At 46.2% G+C, this 17,066-nt stretch overlaps 1 protein-coding gene across 2 annotated transcripts in view; it reads right to left on the bottom strand.

Annotated features, from left to right (window-relative positions):
• NFX1 (nuclear transcription factor, X-box binding 1) overlaps positions 1–17,066 on the bottom strand; it is a 128,569-nt gene that overhangs the window by 35,768 nt on the left and 75,735 nt on the right. For both annotated transcript variants that reach the window (XM_040431493.1, XM_040431494.1), the window contains exons 12-16: positions 15,218–15,300; positions 12,874–12,982; positions 11,350–11,469; positions 5,082–5,161; positions 211–441 (exon numbers count right to left, since the gene is read on the bottom strand). In XM_040431493.1, coding sequence (XP_040287427.1) covers positions 211–441; positions 5,082–5,161; positions 11,350–11,469; positions 12,874–12,982; positions 15,218–15,300 — 623 coding nt within the window. The remainder of the gene's footprint in view (positions 1–210; positions 442–5,081; positions 5,162–11,349; positions 11,470–12,873; positions 12,983–15,217; positions 15,301–17,066) is intronic.

The following is a 17,066-nucleotide window of genomic DNA, read 5'->3' as shown; positions in this document are numbered from 1 at the left end:
GTTTTTTAAGCCCAAACCAGGAGTGGAATTTAAAAAGTGAGAAGCAGAATGTCCTTTTTCTCTCCTATGATCCACAATTAATTTTGGCTTCAAAAATTGTAATGGTGGCATCCTAATGCTATATTATTGATTTGCAATTGAACAAATGTATTTTTAAAAATTTAACAAAAGTGAAATAAAATCACAACATACATAACCATAATACATTACCATAGCACTGCATGTAGAAGATGGGCAGGGCTGTGAGGGGTGGCAAGGAGCCAAACATGGATGACCACAATCCAGTCTTGAAAGGATGCAAGGCTGTTTACAATCTTCATCTATGAGGCATTCGCTTTTGTGGCAGATCCTTTTACATTTGTGCATTCCACATTTTAAAAGCTGGTTGCATCTCAGGCCACATGAAATATCAGTAAGATGGCAGGGAATATTGTTCCTCAGCTGTGTAGAGAAAATAGGACAACTTTACAGTGCTGTGGGCAGAGAACCAGTGCATTACAATCCATGTCACACTATCTCCATCTAAACTTTGCATAAACCTTGGTTTGTCTCGGGAAGCCACGGCGGTGCTCAGCTCATGGTTATGGGTCTGGCTTCTCCCACTCACTGTTATCAATAGGAGAGAGATTGTTTCACACACTAGTAAAATACTTTACACACAAATCCAGTTATGTGCACAGTTTAGGACACATGAGGGGACACATAGGGCCATGAGGGGGACCAGCACAAGATGCTATATGTCTTATGCTGGCCCCCCTCATGGCCCTATGTGTCATAGCACACATCCCCTATAACAGTGCCATCTACAGATCCACCCCATAACAGCGCATCATCCACAGATCCTCCATAACAGCGCATCATCCACAGATCCCCCATAACAGCGCATCATCCACAGATCCCCCATAACAGCGCATCATCCACAGATCCCCCATAACAGCGCATCATCCACAGATCCCCCATAACAGCGCATCATCCACAGATCCCCCATAACAGCGCATCATCCACAGATCCCCCATAACAGCGCATCATCCACAGATCCCCCATAACAGCGCATCATCCACAGATCCTCCATAACAGCGCATCATCCACAGATCCCCTATAACAGCGCATCATCCACAGATCCCCCATAACAGCGCATCATCCACAGATCCCCCATAACAGCGCATCATCCACAGATCCCCCATAACAGCGCATCATCCACAGATCCCCCACATAACAGCGCCATCCACAGATCCCCCATAACTATGTCATACCCAGCCGCGTCAGCGGCTTATATGGGAAAATCCAAGCAAATAGACCTCTAGCACAATTCCCTTAAAATATCGCATCACATATCGTTATCGCAATTTCCAGGGCCCTAATCGCAATCGCACAAAATTCCCATATCGTGCAGCCCTAATAGACAGTATCCCTATAACAGTGACATCTCAGGACCCCACCCCCTTAAGTGACCTCCACAACCCCCCACCCCTTAACACTGACCCCCCCCCCCCCCACAGTGCACCGCCTCCTTAAAATGGGACCTCTACAGCAGCCCACCCCCTTAACTTTGACCTTCACAGCAGCCTGTGAGCAACAGCGAGTACCACAGCAACCCACCTTGAAAGTGACCTCTACAGCACCCGCCCCTTAACACTCACCTTAACTGTGACCTCCAGCATTCCCGGCCCCCTTAACAGAGACCCCCACACCGACTGTCCCTTTAACAGTGACTGCCACAGTACTCCGATCCCTTAACAGTGACCTACACTGTACCCCGCTGCCCCTTTAATAGTGGCCTCCACAGTCCCCTCCTCAACAGTAACATTCACAGTGCCCTCCCCTTTAACAGTGACCTCCACAGCGGCCGCCCCTTTATTAGTGACCTCCACAGTACCCCATCTCCTTAACAGTGATTTCCACAATAACCCTCCCCCTTAAGGCCCCTTTCACACGGGCGAGTATTCCGCGCGGATGCGATGCGTGAGGTGAACGCATTGCACCCGCACTGAATACCGACCCATTAATTTCTATGGGGCTGATCACATGAGCGGTGATTTTCACGCATCACTTGTGCATTGCGTGAAAATCGCAGCATGTTCTATATTCAGCGTTTTTCACGCAACACAAGCCCCATAGAAGTGAATGGGGTTGCGTGAAAATCGCAAGCATCCGCAAGCAAGTGCGGATGCGGTGCAATTTTCACGCACGGTTGCTAGGAGACGATCGGGATGGAGACCCGATCATTATTATTTTCCCTTATAACATGGTTATAAGGGAAAATAATAGCATTCTGAATACAGAATGCATAGTAAAACATCGCTGGAGGGGTTAAAAGAAAAAAAAAAGAAAAAATTTAACTCACCTTAGTCCACTTGATCGCGTAGCCCGGCATCTCCTTCTGTCTTCATCTGATCTCTGTGCAGCAATAGGACCTTTGATGACGTCACTCCGGTCATCACATGGTCCACCACATGATCTTTTACCATGGTGATGGATCATGTGATGACCGGAATGACGTCACCACAGGTCCTGTTGCTGCACAGAGATCAGATGAAGTCAGAAGGAGATGCCGGGCTACGCAATCAAGTGGATTAAGGTGAGTTAAATTATTATTTATTTATTTTTAACCCCTCCAGCGATGTTTTACTATGCATTCTGTATTCAGAATGCTATTATTTTCCCTTATAACCATGTTATAAGGGAAAATAATACAATCTACAGAACGCCGATCCCAAGCCTGAACTTCTGTGAAGAAGTTCGGGTTTGGGTACCAAACACGCACGATTTTTCTCACGCGAGTGCAAAACGAATTACAATGTTTTGCACTCGCGCGGAAAAATCGCGGGTGTTCCCATAACGCACCCGCACATTTTCCCGCAACGCCCGTGTGAAAGAGGCCTAACAGTGACCACCACAGCAGCTGCCCCTTTAATAGTGACCTAAACAGTCCCCCACCCCCTTAACAGTAACCTCCACAGCGCCCAGCCCTTTATTTGTGACCTCTACAGTACCCTGTCTCGTTAAAGGGGTTAATTTCACCCAGGCAGCCCCCCTGATGTTAGCATCGGAGAATTTGATGCTCCGATGCGCTCCCTTGCCCTGCGCAGGACAAGGGTTCTTTTATTTACAATAACACTGCCGGGCAGAGGCTTACGCCCAGAAGTGTGTTCGGTGACGTCACCAGCTCAGATGGGCGGGCATTAGCGCTGCCCTAGCCGTTTTACAAGCTAGGGCTGCGCTAAAGCCCACCCATCAGTGCCGTTGGCATCACCGGGCTCACTGCTGGGCAGAAGCCTCCGCCTGGCAGCCCTGAGGAGAGCCTGGTTCGTCACCGGAACTCCAGAAAATGCCTTTGCCCTGAGCGATTCAGTGCAGGGCAAAGGAGAGAATCGGAGCATGGACTGCTCCTATGCTCAAGTCAGGGGGGCTGCCTGGGTGAAAATGGGGATATGTCCGGGTTTAGCTCTGACCCCGGACAACCCCTTTAACAGTGATTTCCACAATAACCCGGGCCCTTAACAGTGAGCTCCACAGAGCTGTTCCCTTAAAATTTGACCTCCACAACACCCTGACCCCTTAAGTGACGTCTACAGCACTCCGCCCCTTAACACTGAACTCAATAGCGGACTGTCCCCTTAACTGTGACCTCCACCGTTCCCTGCCCCCTTAACACTGATCTCCATAGTTGACTTTCCCTTTAACTGTGACCTCCACAGCATCCCGCCCCCTTAACAGTGATCGCCACAGCACTCCGCTCCCTTAACAGCCCACCCCCCCCTTAACAGCTCCTCAACAGCGTCATCCACAGCGCCGTGCCCCTTTAAAGCTGACCTACAGCAGTGAAGAAAAATGGCTGGGTTGTTATGGAAACCTGGTGTAAAACTGTGTATGTGGAGACTAAGGGCCTGCGAGCTTCTATTGGCTGATAAGGGTCATGTGACCGTGTGTATGGCAGTTGGGATATGAGGAGAAAGACCTGCAAGCTTCTATTGGCTAATGTAGGTCATGTGATGGTGCCATATTTGAATTTTTTTGGAAGATCTCATGAACGGTACGCGCTAGAGAGCTGAGACCCGATCTGAAACCTTCCCGGACACCTGATGTACCTGTGTGCCAAATTTGGTGATTGTAAATGCGACGGTGCGGATTCCTTTAGCAGACATACACACATACATACACTCTGCTTTATATATTAGATTATGGCTCTTTTTGCAGGAGTGCATGGCATTATACTGATTTATAATGCTGTGTGTCTCTGCATGACCTGTAACTACTGTAGGCGTAAGGTCATGCAGAGACACTCGTCTAAAACCCTAAGGCCTTATTCACACGTCAGTGTTCAGTCAGTGATTTCCATCAGCGATTTTGAGCCAAAACCAGGTGCGGTAGTAAACACAGAACAGGTGCAGATCTTTCCCTTATACCTTATGTCTGTGGAGGCTCCAATCCTGGTTTTGGTTCACAATCATTGATGGAAATCACTGACCAAAACACTGACATGTGAATTAGGACTTTTGCACATGGCACGCAGATACCTGTTCCGACCCTTAATAGAACTGTCCTATCCTTGCCCATAAAAAGGAAAATAATAGGTCTCGTACTATTTTTTGGCGGGTGGAACAGAACGGACGTATGCACACACCGTGTGCAGCCCACATCTTTTGCGGCCCCATTGAAGTGAATGGGTCTGGATCCGACCTGCAAAAAATACGGATCAGATGTGAACTAACAACGGTCGTGTGCATGAGCCCAAAGGCATAATACTGATGGGCTGCAATCAGCAGCACAATTTGTGTCATAGTACTGAGCTGCAGAACTGCTGTGTACAGAAAGCCTTAAAGGGCTCCTCCAGGAATGATACGTGCTGATCATAGCCAGCCCATGAACTGAATAAATGCTGCTATAAATTTTTCCTTGCTGTAAACTTGTGTAACAATCCTCATTATCTTCAGAACTGTCCTGTCTTCCCACTGCTCACAGAGGCCATATATTCATATCTCTAAACGATGGATATTTCATGGTCCACCTAGCAATCCAGCCTGTGGCTAAACCACTTCAGAACCACAACTTGTTTCAATTAATAAGATAATGGTCCTCACCTCGTGTTTTCCCATGCACCACTTCTGCGTGAGATACGTACACGGGGGACATTTGTCCTCACTGTGACATGAATGAAAAACTGGAAATGGAACAAAATATTATTGGCATTTAGATTGAAGCATTCTGCTAAAAACTAATCTTATCAGTTCTTCTGGAGTTAAATTAAAATGTCAAAATGTAGGATGCAAAGAAAACATATGCCAACAAGTGTTTTTTCTCCTTGAAAAGGTTATATACAAAAACAATTATACTTACAGAAAACAACTGAAATAAACCGTTAAACACTCAAATATTCAAAAAGAAAAGGAGATTTTTGTATAACTTACCAGTAAAATCTCTTTCTCCCTCGTCATTGGGGGACACAGGAAACCGTGGGTATAGCTATGTCCTCTAGGAGGCGTTGACACTAGTAAAAAGCTGTTAGATCCTCCGCTGGCAGCTATACCCCCTCCAGCCTGGAGAGAGAGCTTCAGTTTGTGAGAAGCAGTAGGAGAAGCAAGCCAACCAAAGAGAAAAACACGTGGAAAACCAACCATGTCAAAGGACCCAACGGGGTCCAAACCAGCAACAGCTACAACTGTGGCCGGACAACAATACTGGGTGGGTGCTGTGTCCCCCAATGAAGAGCGAGAAAGAGATTTTACTGGTAAGTTATACAAAAATCTGCTTTTCTCGCCCATATTCATTGGGGGACACAGGAAACCGTGGGACGTTCAAGAGCAGTCCACGGGGAGGGAAAAACCACAGACCCATGGAAGCAAGCGTCCCTGCTGGTAGCTTAAAAAACTGCCGCCTGCAAGACCTTGCGGGCTAAGCAGCGGCCGACGATGCATAAGAAAGCACCTGGAAAATTTTTGTGAATGTGTGTAAGGAGGAACGGTAGCCGCGTTACACAACTGTGCAGTCGAGGCGATGCCTCAGAGCCCAAGAAGCGTCCACAACTCAGTGGAGCGAGCCGTGACACCTAAGGGTGGAACCCTGCTCCGGGCGCGGTATACGTCAGCACTTGCAGACCGAATCCAACGTGCAATCGCCCTTTGGAGGCCGCCAACCCCTAGCGAGGACCCTCCGGAGAGAAATGGGGGTCCGTACGCCGAGAGGGACTGGAGGCTGCTAACAAGGAGTAGAACTCTGACAACGTCCAATAATGTAACTCCCTTCCGTAGGGTGCGAAGGAAAGGGACAGGGAAGGAAGAACAATTACTTCATTGATATGGAAGTCAGAGACCACCTTCGGGAAAAGAAGGAAAGGCCGGAGAACTGCCGTATCCCTGTGAAGAATCAGGAAGGGGATCTTGCAAGAGAGCACCCCCAACTGAGGCTACTTTCACACTAGCGTTCGGGGCTCCGCTTGTGAGTTCCGTTTGAAGGCTCTCACAAGAGGCCCCGAACGGATCCGTCCAGCCCTAATGCATTCTGAGTGGATGCGGATCCGCTCAGAATGCATCAGTTTGGCACCGTTTGTCCTCCGCTCCGCTCAGCAGGCGGACACCTGAACGCAGCTTGCAGCGTTCGGGTGTCCGCCTGGCCGTGCGGAGGCGAACGGATCCGTCCAGACTTACAATGTAAGTCAATGGGGACGGATCCGTTTGAAGATGACACAATATGGCTCAATCTTCAAACGGATCTTTTTTGTTCATGGTAATGCAAACGGATCCGTTATGAACGGATCCAAGCGTTTGCATTATAGGTGCGGATCCGTCCGTGCAGATACCAGACGGATCCGCACCAAACGCAGGTGTGAAAGTAGCCTGAGACACCAGCCTGATGGATGTGATGGCCACAAGAAAAACTACCTTCCAGGACAGGAGCCGGAGTAAGAACTCCCGCAAGGGCTCAAGTGGAGAAGACTGGAAGGCTGAGAGAACTACATACAGATCCCAAGGCTGTAAGGACGGTACAGAGGAACCGTATGAGCCGCTCCCTGAAGGAAGGTTCTCATGGGCACCAGGGAACCCAGAGTACGCTGGAAGCTGCCCCAGGACCGAAGCGCCAACACCTGACCCATCAAGGAACTAAGGGCTAAACCAAGGTCCAACCCTGAATATAGAAGGATAGGACCGTGGGGAGAGAAAAAACAGGAAGAGAGGGGATGTCCTGATGCTCACAGGAGCCCAGGAAGGACCTCCAGGTCCCACAATAGACCCTGGGCGATGCAGACTTCCAGGCCTGAATCATCGTGTGGAAGTCATCCGCTGAAAACCCTCTCCACGTCAGAATGGAGGTTTCAATAGCCACGCGGACACCGAAATGCTGACGTATTTCAGGCCACCTTAGACCCAATCCTAAGAGATTGCGTCGGACTCATGTCAGGGTCTGAATCAGTGATTTCCGCCACCCCCCCCCCCCCTCCGGATGGACCCTCCCCAGTGAGGGAGGGTGTGTCTGAGCGTGACCCAGGGAGGAAGCGTGGGGTTGCGATGAAAAAGATGCACTGTGTTCCGCTCGCGTATAGGTGTACTCCTCAGAATCTCGCCCCTGGCAGGAGTGGGCTGCGCAGGCGGGGACTTATCAACCAAACTACCCAGGGGATGGGATGGGAACTTGTAGAGGTCCGTCTACCGGATTGCGCAGGCGGTGCAATATCAATCAAGCGACTCCGGATGTGGAAGCATAGGTGGAGAATTATCCCCCAAACGACCCGGAAGGGTGGATTGGGAATGTCAGAGGGCCTTAACTGAATGGCGCCAGCGAAGAATCATGAACCAAACGACCCCAGAGGGTGAACTGGGAGTTCCAGTGGACCCCTACTCGATTGCGCAGGTGGGGAATTATCAACCAAACGACCCAGGAGGGTGGATGGGAATGTCAGTCAGCGATACCTATTGAATGTGCTGGTGGAGAATATCAACCAAACGACCCGGAGGGCGGATTGGGAATTCCAAAGGTTCTCCCCTGTATTGCGGAGGTGAGAATCATCAACAGCCCCAGAGGACGGATTGGAATCCTTCAGAGGTCCATCACTAATTGCGCAGGTGGAATTATCAACCAAACGACCCGGAGGGTGGATTGGGAACATCAGCCGTCCTCCACGGGAGTTGCAGAGGAGGAGAATTATCAACCAAATGGCTCGGAGGGCGGATTGGGAACTATGAGAGGTGCTCCTTATCCGAGATAGGACACGGGCCCAGTGTGGTACTGCACAGACAGGGCGGTCTTGCGGTAATGAGTGGCGGGGAGGGGGCAGTATGGACGCACATCCCTTTTTTTTTTTTTTTTTTTTTAAAACAAGCACTAGAGGCAGGAAAGGGTTAAATTCCTCCACGAGGAACATTGCACTTGGAGTGGCACGCCCCCTTAGAACTCTATCCCTCCCCAGATATGCCAGCCACAGCCGGCCAGAAAGGGTTAAGGTCATCTTCATGACCAGAGGCGGAGCTAGCAGGTCTCTGGGGGAGGGGGGAAGAAGGGGGAAGAAGGGCGCTGGAGCGCACCCCCCCCCAGGGGACGAAGTGCGGCCCAGCAAGACACAAGGCGGCAATCCAAAGCCCCTGCGCAAGCCGATTATCGCATCGGCCGGACCGCAAAGGGACCAAGTACCGCGAAATGAGCCCGCCCGGCAACGTCCGGGCAAAAAAAACATGGCGGCCGGAACACCATGCGGTGCACGGCCGGGTCGTTCCTGGTGCCGTTTTAACCCCTTCCGGAGCGGCACGCTCGGCGTCCGCTCCGGATCTCCGGTCATGCAGTAAGTGCCGTCCCAATAGTTTGTGATCTCTGCCAGCAAGCACCCCCTCTGCACTGAGTGCACAACAAGGTCTGGCCGTGCGCTCGGCCGCCATAGAAAAACGCCTGCCAGGCGGTTAGTCTCTGGGGAAGTACTGACATTAACCCCCTATGTGCCGCCCTGCTAGGGAAAGAGTGCCGGGCTTCCTGGCTGAATAAAACCTGCCAGAGGGGGAAGAAGGGAATGGCTACAGGGTGCTGGGAATATCAGAGGTCCTTTAGTGAATGGCTAAGCCCTGTGCCACAGCCCACCTCTAGTTAACCTCTGCATTACTGCCACCAGGTAGGGAGGGAGGGGGCGACCCAGGAGGGACATACTCACCTAAGTCCCGTGTACTTACCTCTCTTCATCCTCTTTACGTCCCTGTCGCCATTTTCACCCTTCCTCTGGTCCAGCAGGGTCACCCCTTCAGCCACTGGCACCGTAGTGGCAGGAAGCTGGAATTAAGGGACTTCGACGGGTGACCCCTTGGCTGGCGGGATGCAGGGAGCGAGGCTGCCCTGGTCCACCTTGTCTTCTGTGGGGGAGGCAGCAGTGCGGGTGACCGGCACTGCCGCAACTCGACCCCGGGAGAACAGGGAGGAGAGGCGTCCACTGTTTTCCCATCTGAAAAAGAAGGAAAAAAATTAACTAAAATAAAAAATATTCAGGAGATCCCTGCAGAGCAGGGAGGTCTTGCCTCCTAGTGACACTAGAAAAAACTAAAGCTCTCTCTCCAGGCTGGAGGGGGTATAGCTGCCAGGGGAGGAGCTAACAGCTTTTACTAGTGTCAACGCCTCCTAGAGGATATGGCTATACCCACGGTTTCCTGTGTCCCCCAATGAATATGGGCGAGAAATAAAATTTAAACATGTGGATTTACACCCCACACTGACTTTTTTGAAAACTGAAATCAGAAATTAACAATTTTCCTTACACTGTAGTCACAGAATGTTAAACTCTCAGTTGTTAATTACAGAGCTGGACAATTTCCATCGCTCCTAACAATTGTATACATCAAGCCTTCACATCTAGAAGATAATTACAACCATCACAGATCGGATTAAACCTTCCTTATTTCTTTAGGGCAACCAGAATTAATAATCTCGTAACCAATGGCGTGGTGCTGGTCTGTGCCAGCTGCTACCTAACACTTTTAGTGGGTTCAGGTACTGGCTGGTATGTTGCAAGAAAAGAATAAAACAGTAGAAAAGAACAGAATGGAACAATTGTTTGGTTACACTAGTACTTTTAGCAAGTTACATTACATTTTGGAAGTTCTTGCTAAGGCTACTTTCACACTAGCATTTTATGTGGATCAGTCATGGATCTGCAAAAACACTTCCGTTACCATAATACAACCGCATGCATCCGTCATGAACGGATCCATTTGTATTATATCTTCTATAGCCATGACGGATCCGTCTTGAACACCACTAAAAGTCAACGCGGGACATATTACAAAGCTATACAATTAAAACGGTGGCTTCAATTATGTATCCCTAAATATAGAACATTAGGCTCCACCATTCAATTAGCACTAATGTCAGATAGACAACTCGCAGCGCTTTGGGGCTTAGATCAATTGACAGAAGCTCCGGAGAGCCTCACTAAAGGAATATATCTAGCTACACGCTCTATGCACGCTAAAACCCCTCTTTTCTCCGATCCCCGAGACAGCAGACTTCACTCCATACCTAGTATATGCACCCACGACTCCTATTCCCCAATTTTGGAAACTCCTGAGAAACATTCCAATCTCACTACTCTTGACACTTCTTAAAGGTCAAAAGGAAATACCCCTCATAAGCACCCAAGCTATTGAAAAAGCAGTTTTCTAGCCAGACAGGAATTGGAGCGCTCGTGCAAATTACTAGCCAACAAATATGATACCACTTCAACCCCATCGTGGTTTGAGAAACTAGCTTTAGGCTAAAATCTTCCGATTTCATTGTGTATGTAACTCGGAAAATCTTAATAAAAAAGAGATTTGTTAAAAAAAAAAAAAAAAAGTCAATGTGCCAGAGTCTATTGTGCCAGATTGCGTCAGAGAAAACGGATCCGTCCCCATTGACTCACATTATGTGCCAGGACGGATGCGTTTGCCTCCGCTTCGTCAGACGGACAGCAAAACGCTGAAGTGTTTTGGTGTCCGCCTCCAGAGAGAAATGGAGACTGAACTGATGCAAACTGATGCATTCTGAGCGGATCCTTTTCCATTCAGAATGCATTAGGGCAAAACTGATCCGTTTTGGACCGCTTGTGAGAGCCCTGAACGGATCTCACAAACAGAAAGCCAAAACGCCGGTGTGAAAGTAGCCCTAGACACAGGTTTCATATCTATCTTCGGACTCATTCAAATTTGCACTTTAGTATTTACAGGATCAGTATTTTTCATCAGGAGTGGATTTGAAAGAGAGAAGTATAAATGTTTCCACTATATTTTGCTGTGTTTTTAGAATCCACTTTAAAAGTTGATGAAAAATACTGATCAAATACTGAAGTGTGACTGAGCCTTTTAAAAAGAACTAAAATATAAAATGCCACAATGGCTGACATACCTGGATGGTCACACTCGTGCTGTCTTGTGCAAGAGTTTTTACACTCTGGAGGCCTGGTGCCACATGGTACTGGAGGGTAAATAACAGACTCTCCACAGTAACAAGTAAGCTCATCAAAACCTTAAATGAAAGAAAGAGGACGACTGTTAACCACTTAAGATGAGGCCCATTTCTGGATTAGTATTTTAATTTTTTTCCTTCCCACGTTACAATAGCCATCATTTTTTTTACATTATTCTGCGGCTGAATATGAATACGACAATGCCAAACTTGTATAGTTATTTTTTTACTACATAAAAAAAACAAAAACCTTTGAAAAAAGCTTTTTTTTTTATTTATGCCCACATGTTCGTTCATTACACAGGAATTTTCTTTCAATATTTTAATAGTTCAGACATTTTCAGACGCATCAATAACTGATATAAAAATATTTAAACAATACAAAAATAAACATGTAAAATTGGGAAGAGGGCTAGAACATTGGATCTTTTGATTCTATTAGGGAGACTTGGATTTTTTACACTCTCCCTGCTGAGCTGTGCCTCGTGCAAGTTCACCGCTGGGAGCTCCGATCAGAAGGCAGAGGGAGCCCAATCCCTCTGCCTTACCTCACAGATACTGCTATCAGTGTTGTTAATTGATGGGGTTTGACACAATAACTGTTCCCAGTCATTGTGGCCAGCTGCCTGCTGTATTATACAGCCGCCACGTATCATCACTGCAGCATCCCGCTCCATACATTTCCCCAGTTACCATGATGTACCGGTACATTGCGGTGGCTGAAGTGGTTAACAAAGCAGCTGCTATTTTCTACATTCCAGTGTCTTCTCCCATCTTTTAAAACAGAACATGTTGTGGCCATTGCATAGCTTTATCTGCATATCTTTAACCACGGCTTCTGAATTACAGCACAATTCATCTACGTCATATGATCAGCCAATCAAACCAAAAATAGTGGCTTTGTCCCCTATACACTGGAAGTCCACTGGTCTATTAATACCACTTTTGACAAACTTTTATAAAAAAGGGACAATATATACTTTTCTAAACTCCTCTTTATTTCACCACTGTACAAAATTACATCAGTTGGGAGAATAAATATGACGAATAAAACCCAAGTCCAGTAGCTTTTAACTCCTTGTTAGGATAGTCGCCATAGCAGCAAACCACACCTTGCCACGCCAGGAACGGGCCAATTACCGGAAAGGGACATCAGTAAGAGCATTCTATCCTGATAATTGGCCCATGTAACCCTCGTTTGTCAGGTGACTGCATCCATCATGTGGGACCAAACAGGGACCTACTGCTGACAAACAATTAATGTGTATGGATGAATGATCATGGTAACGACTGATCATCCCCATCAAGAAATGACTGCTGCTGTATGTAAATACAGCTAATAAGCAGGCAATGATCAGGAAAGAACGTCTACTGGCACATGTAAAAAGGCCCTTACTCTAGGCAGTATCTCACAGTCTCTACTGTCAGCTGTGTTAAATTAAGTCAGAGGGGAGAACTACCTACTTGTTTGCCAACAGTTTTGACAGTTCCCACGATGGCATGGTTGATCACATCTGTGAAGGCCACAGTTGAGTTTATGACCACAAATTAAGGAGCACTTATGTTCTTTGTCCTGTGATGAAATATGGAACAGTAACTCAGATTAGTCAGAATATGGTCAGGTATCTGAAATTCCTTACTAGATAAACTCAACAATATATCTTAAAACTTGCAATCCAGTGCTGATGACCTGCAGCCATCACCCCCTGGGCACACTGCTATTGTAGAAAATAATTTCTCTAACTAAAACCTGTTGTTGCTGTTATCCTAGTATACAGAGACGGACCTGTAGAAACCAGTGCAATGTACAGGAATACTGGTAAAGAAATTCCACTCACTGAAAGCTCTCAGCTAGTAAGGCTTTTGCCTCTGATACAGAAAGGCCCTGGTTTGAAATCCACCAGTGATAATTTGAATAAAAACATAGAAACATAGAATGTGTCGGCAGATAAGAACCATTTGGCCCATCTAGTCTACCCAATAAAAAAAAGGGGAATAAAAGTTTTTAAATGCACAGGGGTGCTCTCAATCACTAATGTAATGTTCCACGCCCTAGTTATATAGGGGAATGACTTATTTTAACCCCTTCCCGACCTTTAGCTATACATGTACAGACTATGGGAGCAGCGATCACCCCTAAGGTGACTTAAAATAAGTGAAAAGAAATGAAAAAGTGTTTAAAACTATAAAAGAAAATAAAAATGTATGTAAATCGGCCCATTTTCCCTTATATATCAAATATAATAACAAAAATAAATAAAAAATAAAGATTACTGCCCGTACTATTAGAATATAAATGTATTTATATGGTAAGGTGAACTCAAATGGAAAAAAAACAAAACAAAAAATAAAACTGTTGCTTCAACTCCCCAAAAAAATGGAATAAAAAAACGTATCAAAAAGGCATATTTCAAAATGGTTTCAATAAAAACTACAGATTTTGCCCTGCAAAAAAACCCGCCTACAACATAGGGCCACATCTACATTTTTTTCCAGGGCCATTTGAGCTCCCAATCCGTTCCTGACAGAGAGGACAGAGTGTGGTAATGTGGGGCTGTGGTAACGGAGACTGCATACAAGTGCTGCTGCTCATCAGCCACATCCCCACCTTCTCTCTGTACTTCATGTCTCCTCATGAACTCCATTCCTACAGAGATTCAGATGAAGATCATATTAAACTGTATTCAGCATCATAATCACTGACAAGCAGGACAGAGAGGAGGATGAGGAAGCTCTTTAGCTTAGTGCTCAAAAGTGACTTGCCCTGTGTGATTAGGACAGGTTTTGTGTGTACTAATAGGACGGAGGCCATATTATTTCTTCTGATGTTTGCTCCCTAGAGAAAATGAGCCATTATAACTAATAATATATAAGTATTTTCAGTCATTTTATTTTATTAATTCCAAGAGAACCCCTTTAAAGGAACACTAAACCTAGAAATGAATGCTAAAATTAAAAAAGAAAAATAGTTGCCCCCACTGTCTGACACTAAAATTCTTGTAGAAATCCTGCAGAAAACCTAAGGCTAATTTCCTGCAGATCTCTTCCATATTTGGCTGGTGGTCTGCTGAAAGGGGTGCAGTGTGATGTTCTTTTGATCTTACTACAGACAGTACACAGCAGGAAGGCTCCTGCTCCAGCCACTTGTCCTGCAGCCAAGCACAATACAGTGAGGAGGAGAAGGAAGGGGCATGACTAAGCTCACGGAACCCAGAGAGAAAAGATTTCAGCTGGAGTGGTGGAGGTTGCTGACCCCTGGTCTAATGTGTATGCTCATCTGTTGTGTCTGACCACTTTAAAGGGTTTCTGGTACTTTTATATTGTGTCTCCCCCCACCATTAAATGTTGTGCAGTATCTCCTGTAGTCTGAGTTAGTGCAGCACAGCTTCATCCATTGTGTAATCATAGTTGGTTACTGCAATTACTCCGTGTGCATTGCGTTTCAATATGTCTGCATGTCTGTTCCGTAAAAAAATAGAACGTCTTATTATTGTTCGCATTACGGACAATAATAGGACTGTTCTACTGGGAACCAGCTGTTCTGCAAAATACGGAATGCTCACGGACGCCATCCGTTTTTTTTGCGGATCTGTGTTATGCGGACAACAAAATACATACGGTCATGTGCATGAGCCCTTAAGTGAATACTGGAAAACCCCTTTAAGCTTGTCTATGCCATGTTCTCGCTGTATAAAGTAACCATCATAGTCCTAGTGAAGCCAGCCCCCTATAAAGTCCCATAACAATACAAATATGTCAGCAAACAAGATCTAGAAGGTGTTCTATTCCATAAAGCATATGAACTTACCACACAGCAAATTTCACTGCATTTATGTCGACCGCACTGACGCTTCTTGTTACAACGCTTATCACAAATGAATGTAAGATCTTCTATAGTTGGAGAAGAAGAAAAAATAAAAATAAATTAATTTTTTCCAATATGCTATGTTAATAACAAATTAATGTCCCCCATAGAAAAACTGTTCCAGTTCATAACCATAGGGAGGGCAGGGAGACGCACACCAATATATAACTTTGTCCAAAATGCCTCTAACATCTCCAAAAAGCTGATTTTCTCTAAACCTGACATCACAGGCAAATTACTTCTGTTAAAAAGCCAGGTTATCTATCACAGCAGGTGAATCCTGCTGAACAGCAGCTGGTTTCCAACTGGTTATCATCCCTGACCGAACTGAAGAACCTTATCAGGAACATAGAACCGCTTTATTTGTGGCACATAAAACAAAAAAGCGATTTAACATTACTTAAAAGGGTTGTCCGGTTTCCACTATTGATCATGTATGCTCAGGATAGGTCATCAATATCACAATCAGAGAGGTTGCTGGGAGTCCGATCCGCTGCATTCTCTTTGCTGAAGATAAACAGCCGTTAGTACGTTGCCTTTTTATGGTGCGTCGCGAGTTCCAATTGTGGAGTGGGTACTGTTCACATATACAGGTGCGCTGCTCCAGCGCAAACAGAAAGATCCTCCCTTCCAAATCACACAGACTTCCTTGGATATGGGAAAGCATTCAGGTCACTTGGATTCACTTTCCCCTCTCCTTTGTGAACCTCTGTGAAAGATCAAGGTTGCCACAAATAGTGAAGCACAGTCACATGGGTTGAACTGCGAAGGTTTTCTTGTACTTACAGGATAGAAGAAGGTAACAGGCAGAGTATAATAATCATCCTAGAGTGATTATTATACTCTGCCTGTTACCTTCTTTTATCCTGTAAGTACAAGAAAACCTTCGCAGTTCAACCCATTTGAACAAACGCATTTTCTTTACTGTTTAGCTGCTCGCCTTTGCAGTGGCAAAGTGTAATTAAAGAGGACCTGTCCCCACTCCTGACATGCCTGTTTAATAGCTTCATGTGTTCTCCATGTACTAACACTGCTGGAGCATCTATTCTTAGGACTATGGGGTGCAGTTCCTGTATAATTCCTACTAGAAGTTATTAATGAATTGCTAGCAGTCTGCAGTAAGGGTACAGAGGGGTGGTAGCCAGTTGGGGGGGTGGACCTGCACACTCTATCCAATCAGTGCTGCCATTTTCAGACTGTGCAGGTACACCCCCCCCTCAACGTGTTACCACCCCTCTGTACCCTTACTAAAGGCTAATAGCAATTCATTCATGACTTCTAGTAGAAATAATAAAGGAATTGCACAACATAGAGCCATAAGAATAGAGGCTCCAGAATTGTTATTACATGGGGAACACATGAAGCTATTAAAACAGGCATGTCAGGAGTGGGGACAGGTCCTCTTTAAAGCTCCTCCATCCTATTCACTTTAATAGGAAGTAGCAGTTGTAGGTAGACTAAGTCCCATTGAAGTCAATGGGATGGAGCAGTGGTAATTACACCTTCTCGCCACTGTGATTTCGACAACAGGCAAACAGTGAGGAGAACGCAGCACTCAGAGGAGCACTGTGTTCTTTTCAAACGACAGATTGGCGGGGGTGCCGAGAGTCCGACCCCGCTGATCTGATATTTATGATCTAGCCTTAGGACAGGTCATCAATAGAGGAAACCAGACAACCCCTTTAAAGAGCTCTTCTGCCTAAAATTTAAAAATGGGCTCATTCCAATAGTTCTTTTTACTAAAGCTGTACATTTCTATTGAACTAGGTTGGTGGACTACCAATATGGTTGC

This window comes from Bufo bufo, chromosome 5 (genome assembly GCF_905171765.1).
Source record: "Bufo bufo chromosome 5, aBufBuf1.1, whole genome shotgun sequence".
NCBI lineage: Eukaryota > Metazoa > Chordata > Amphibia > Anura > Bufonidae > Bufo > Bufo bufo.
The sequence above is the reverse complement of the archived record's forward strand: the minus strand, read 5'-3'. Positions and strand labels throughout refer to the sequence as shown.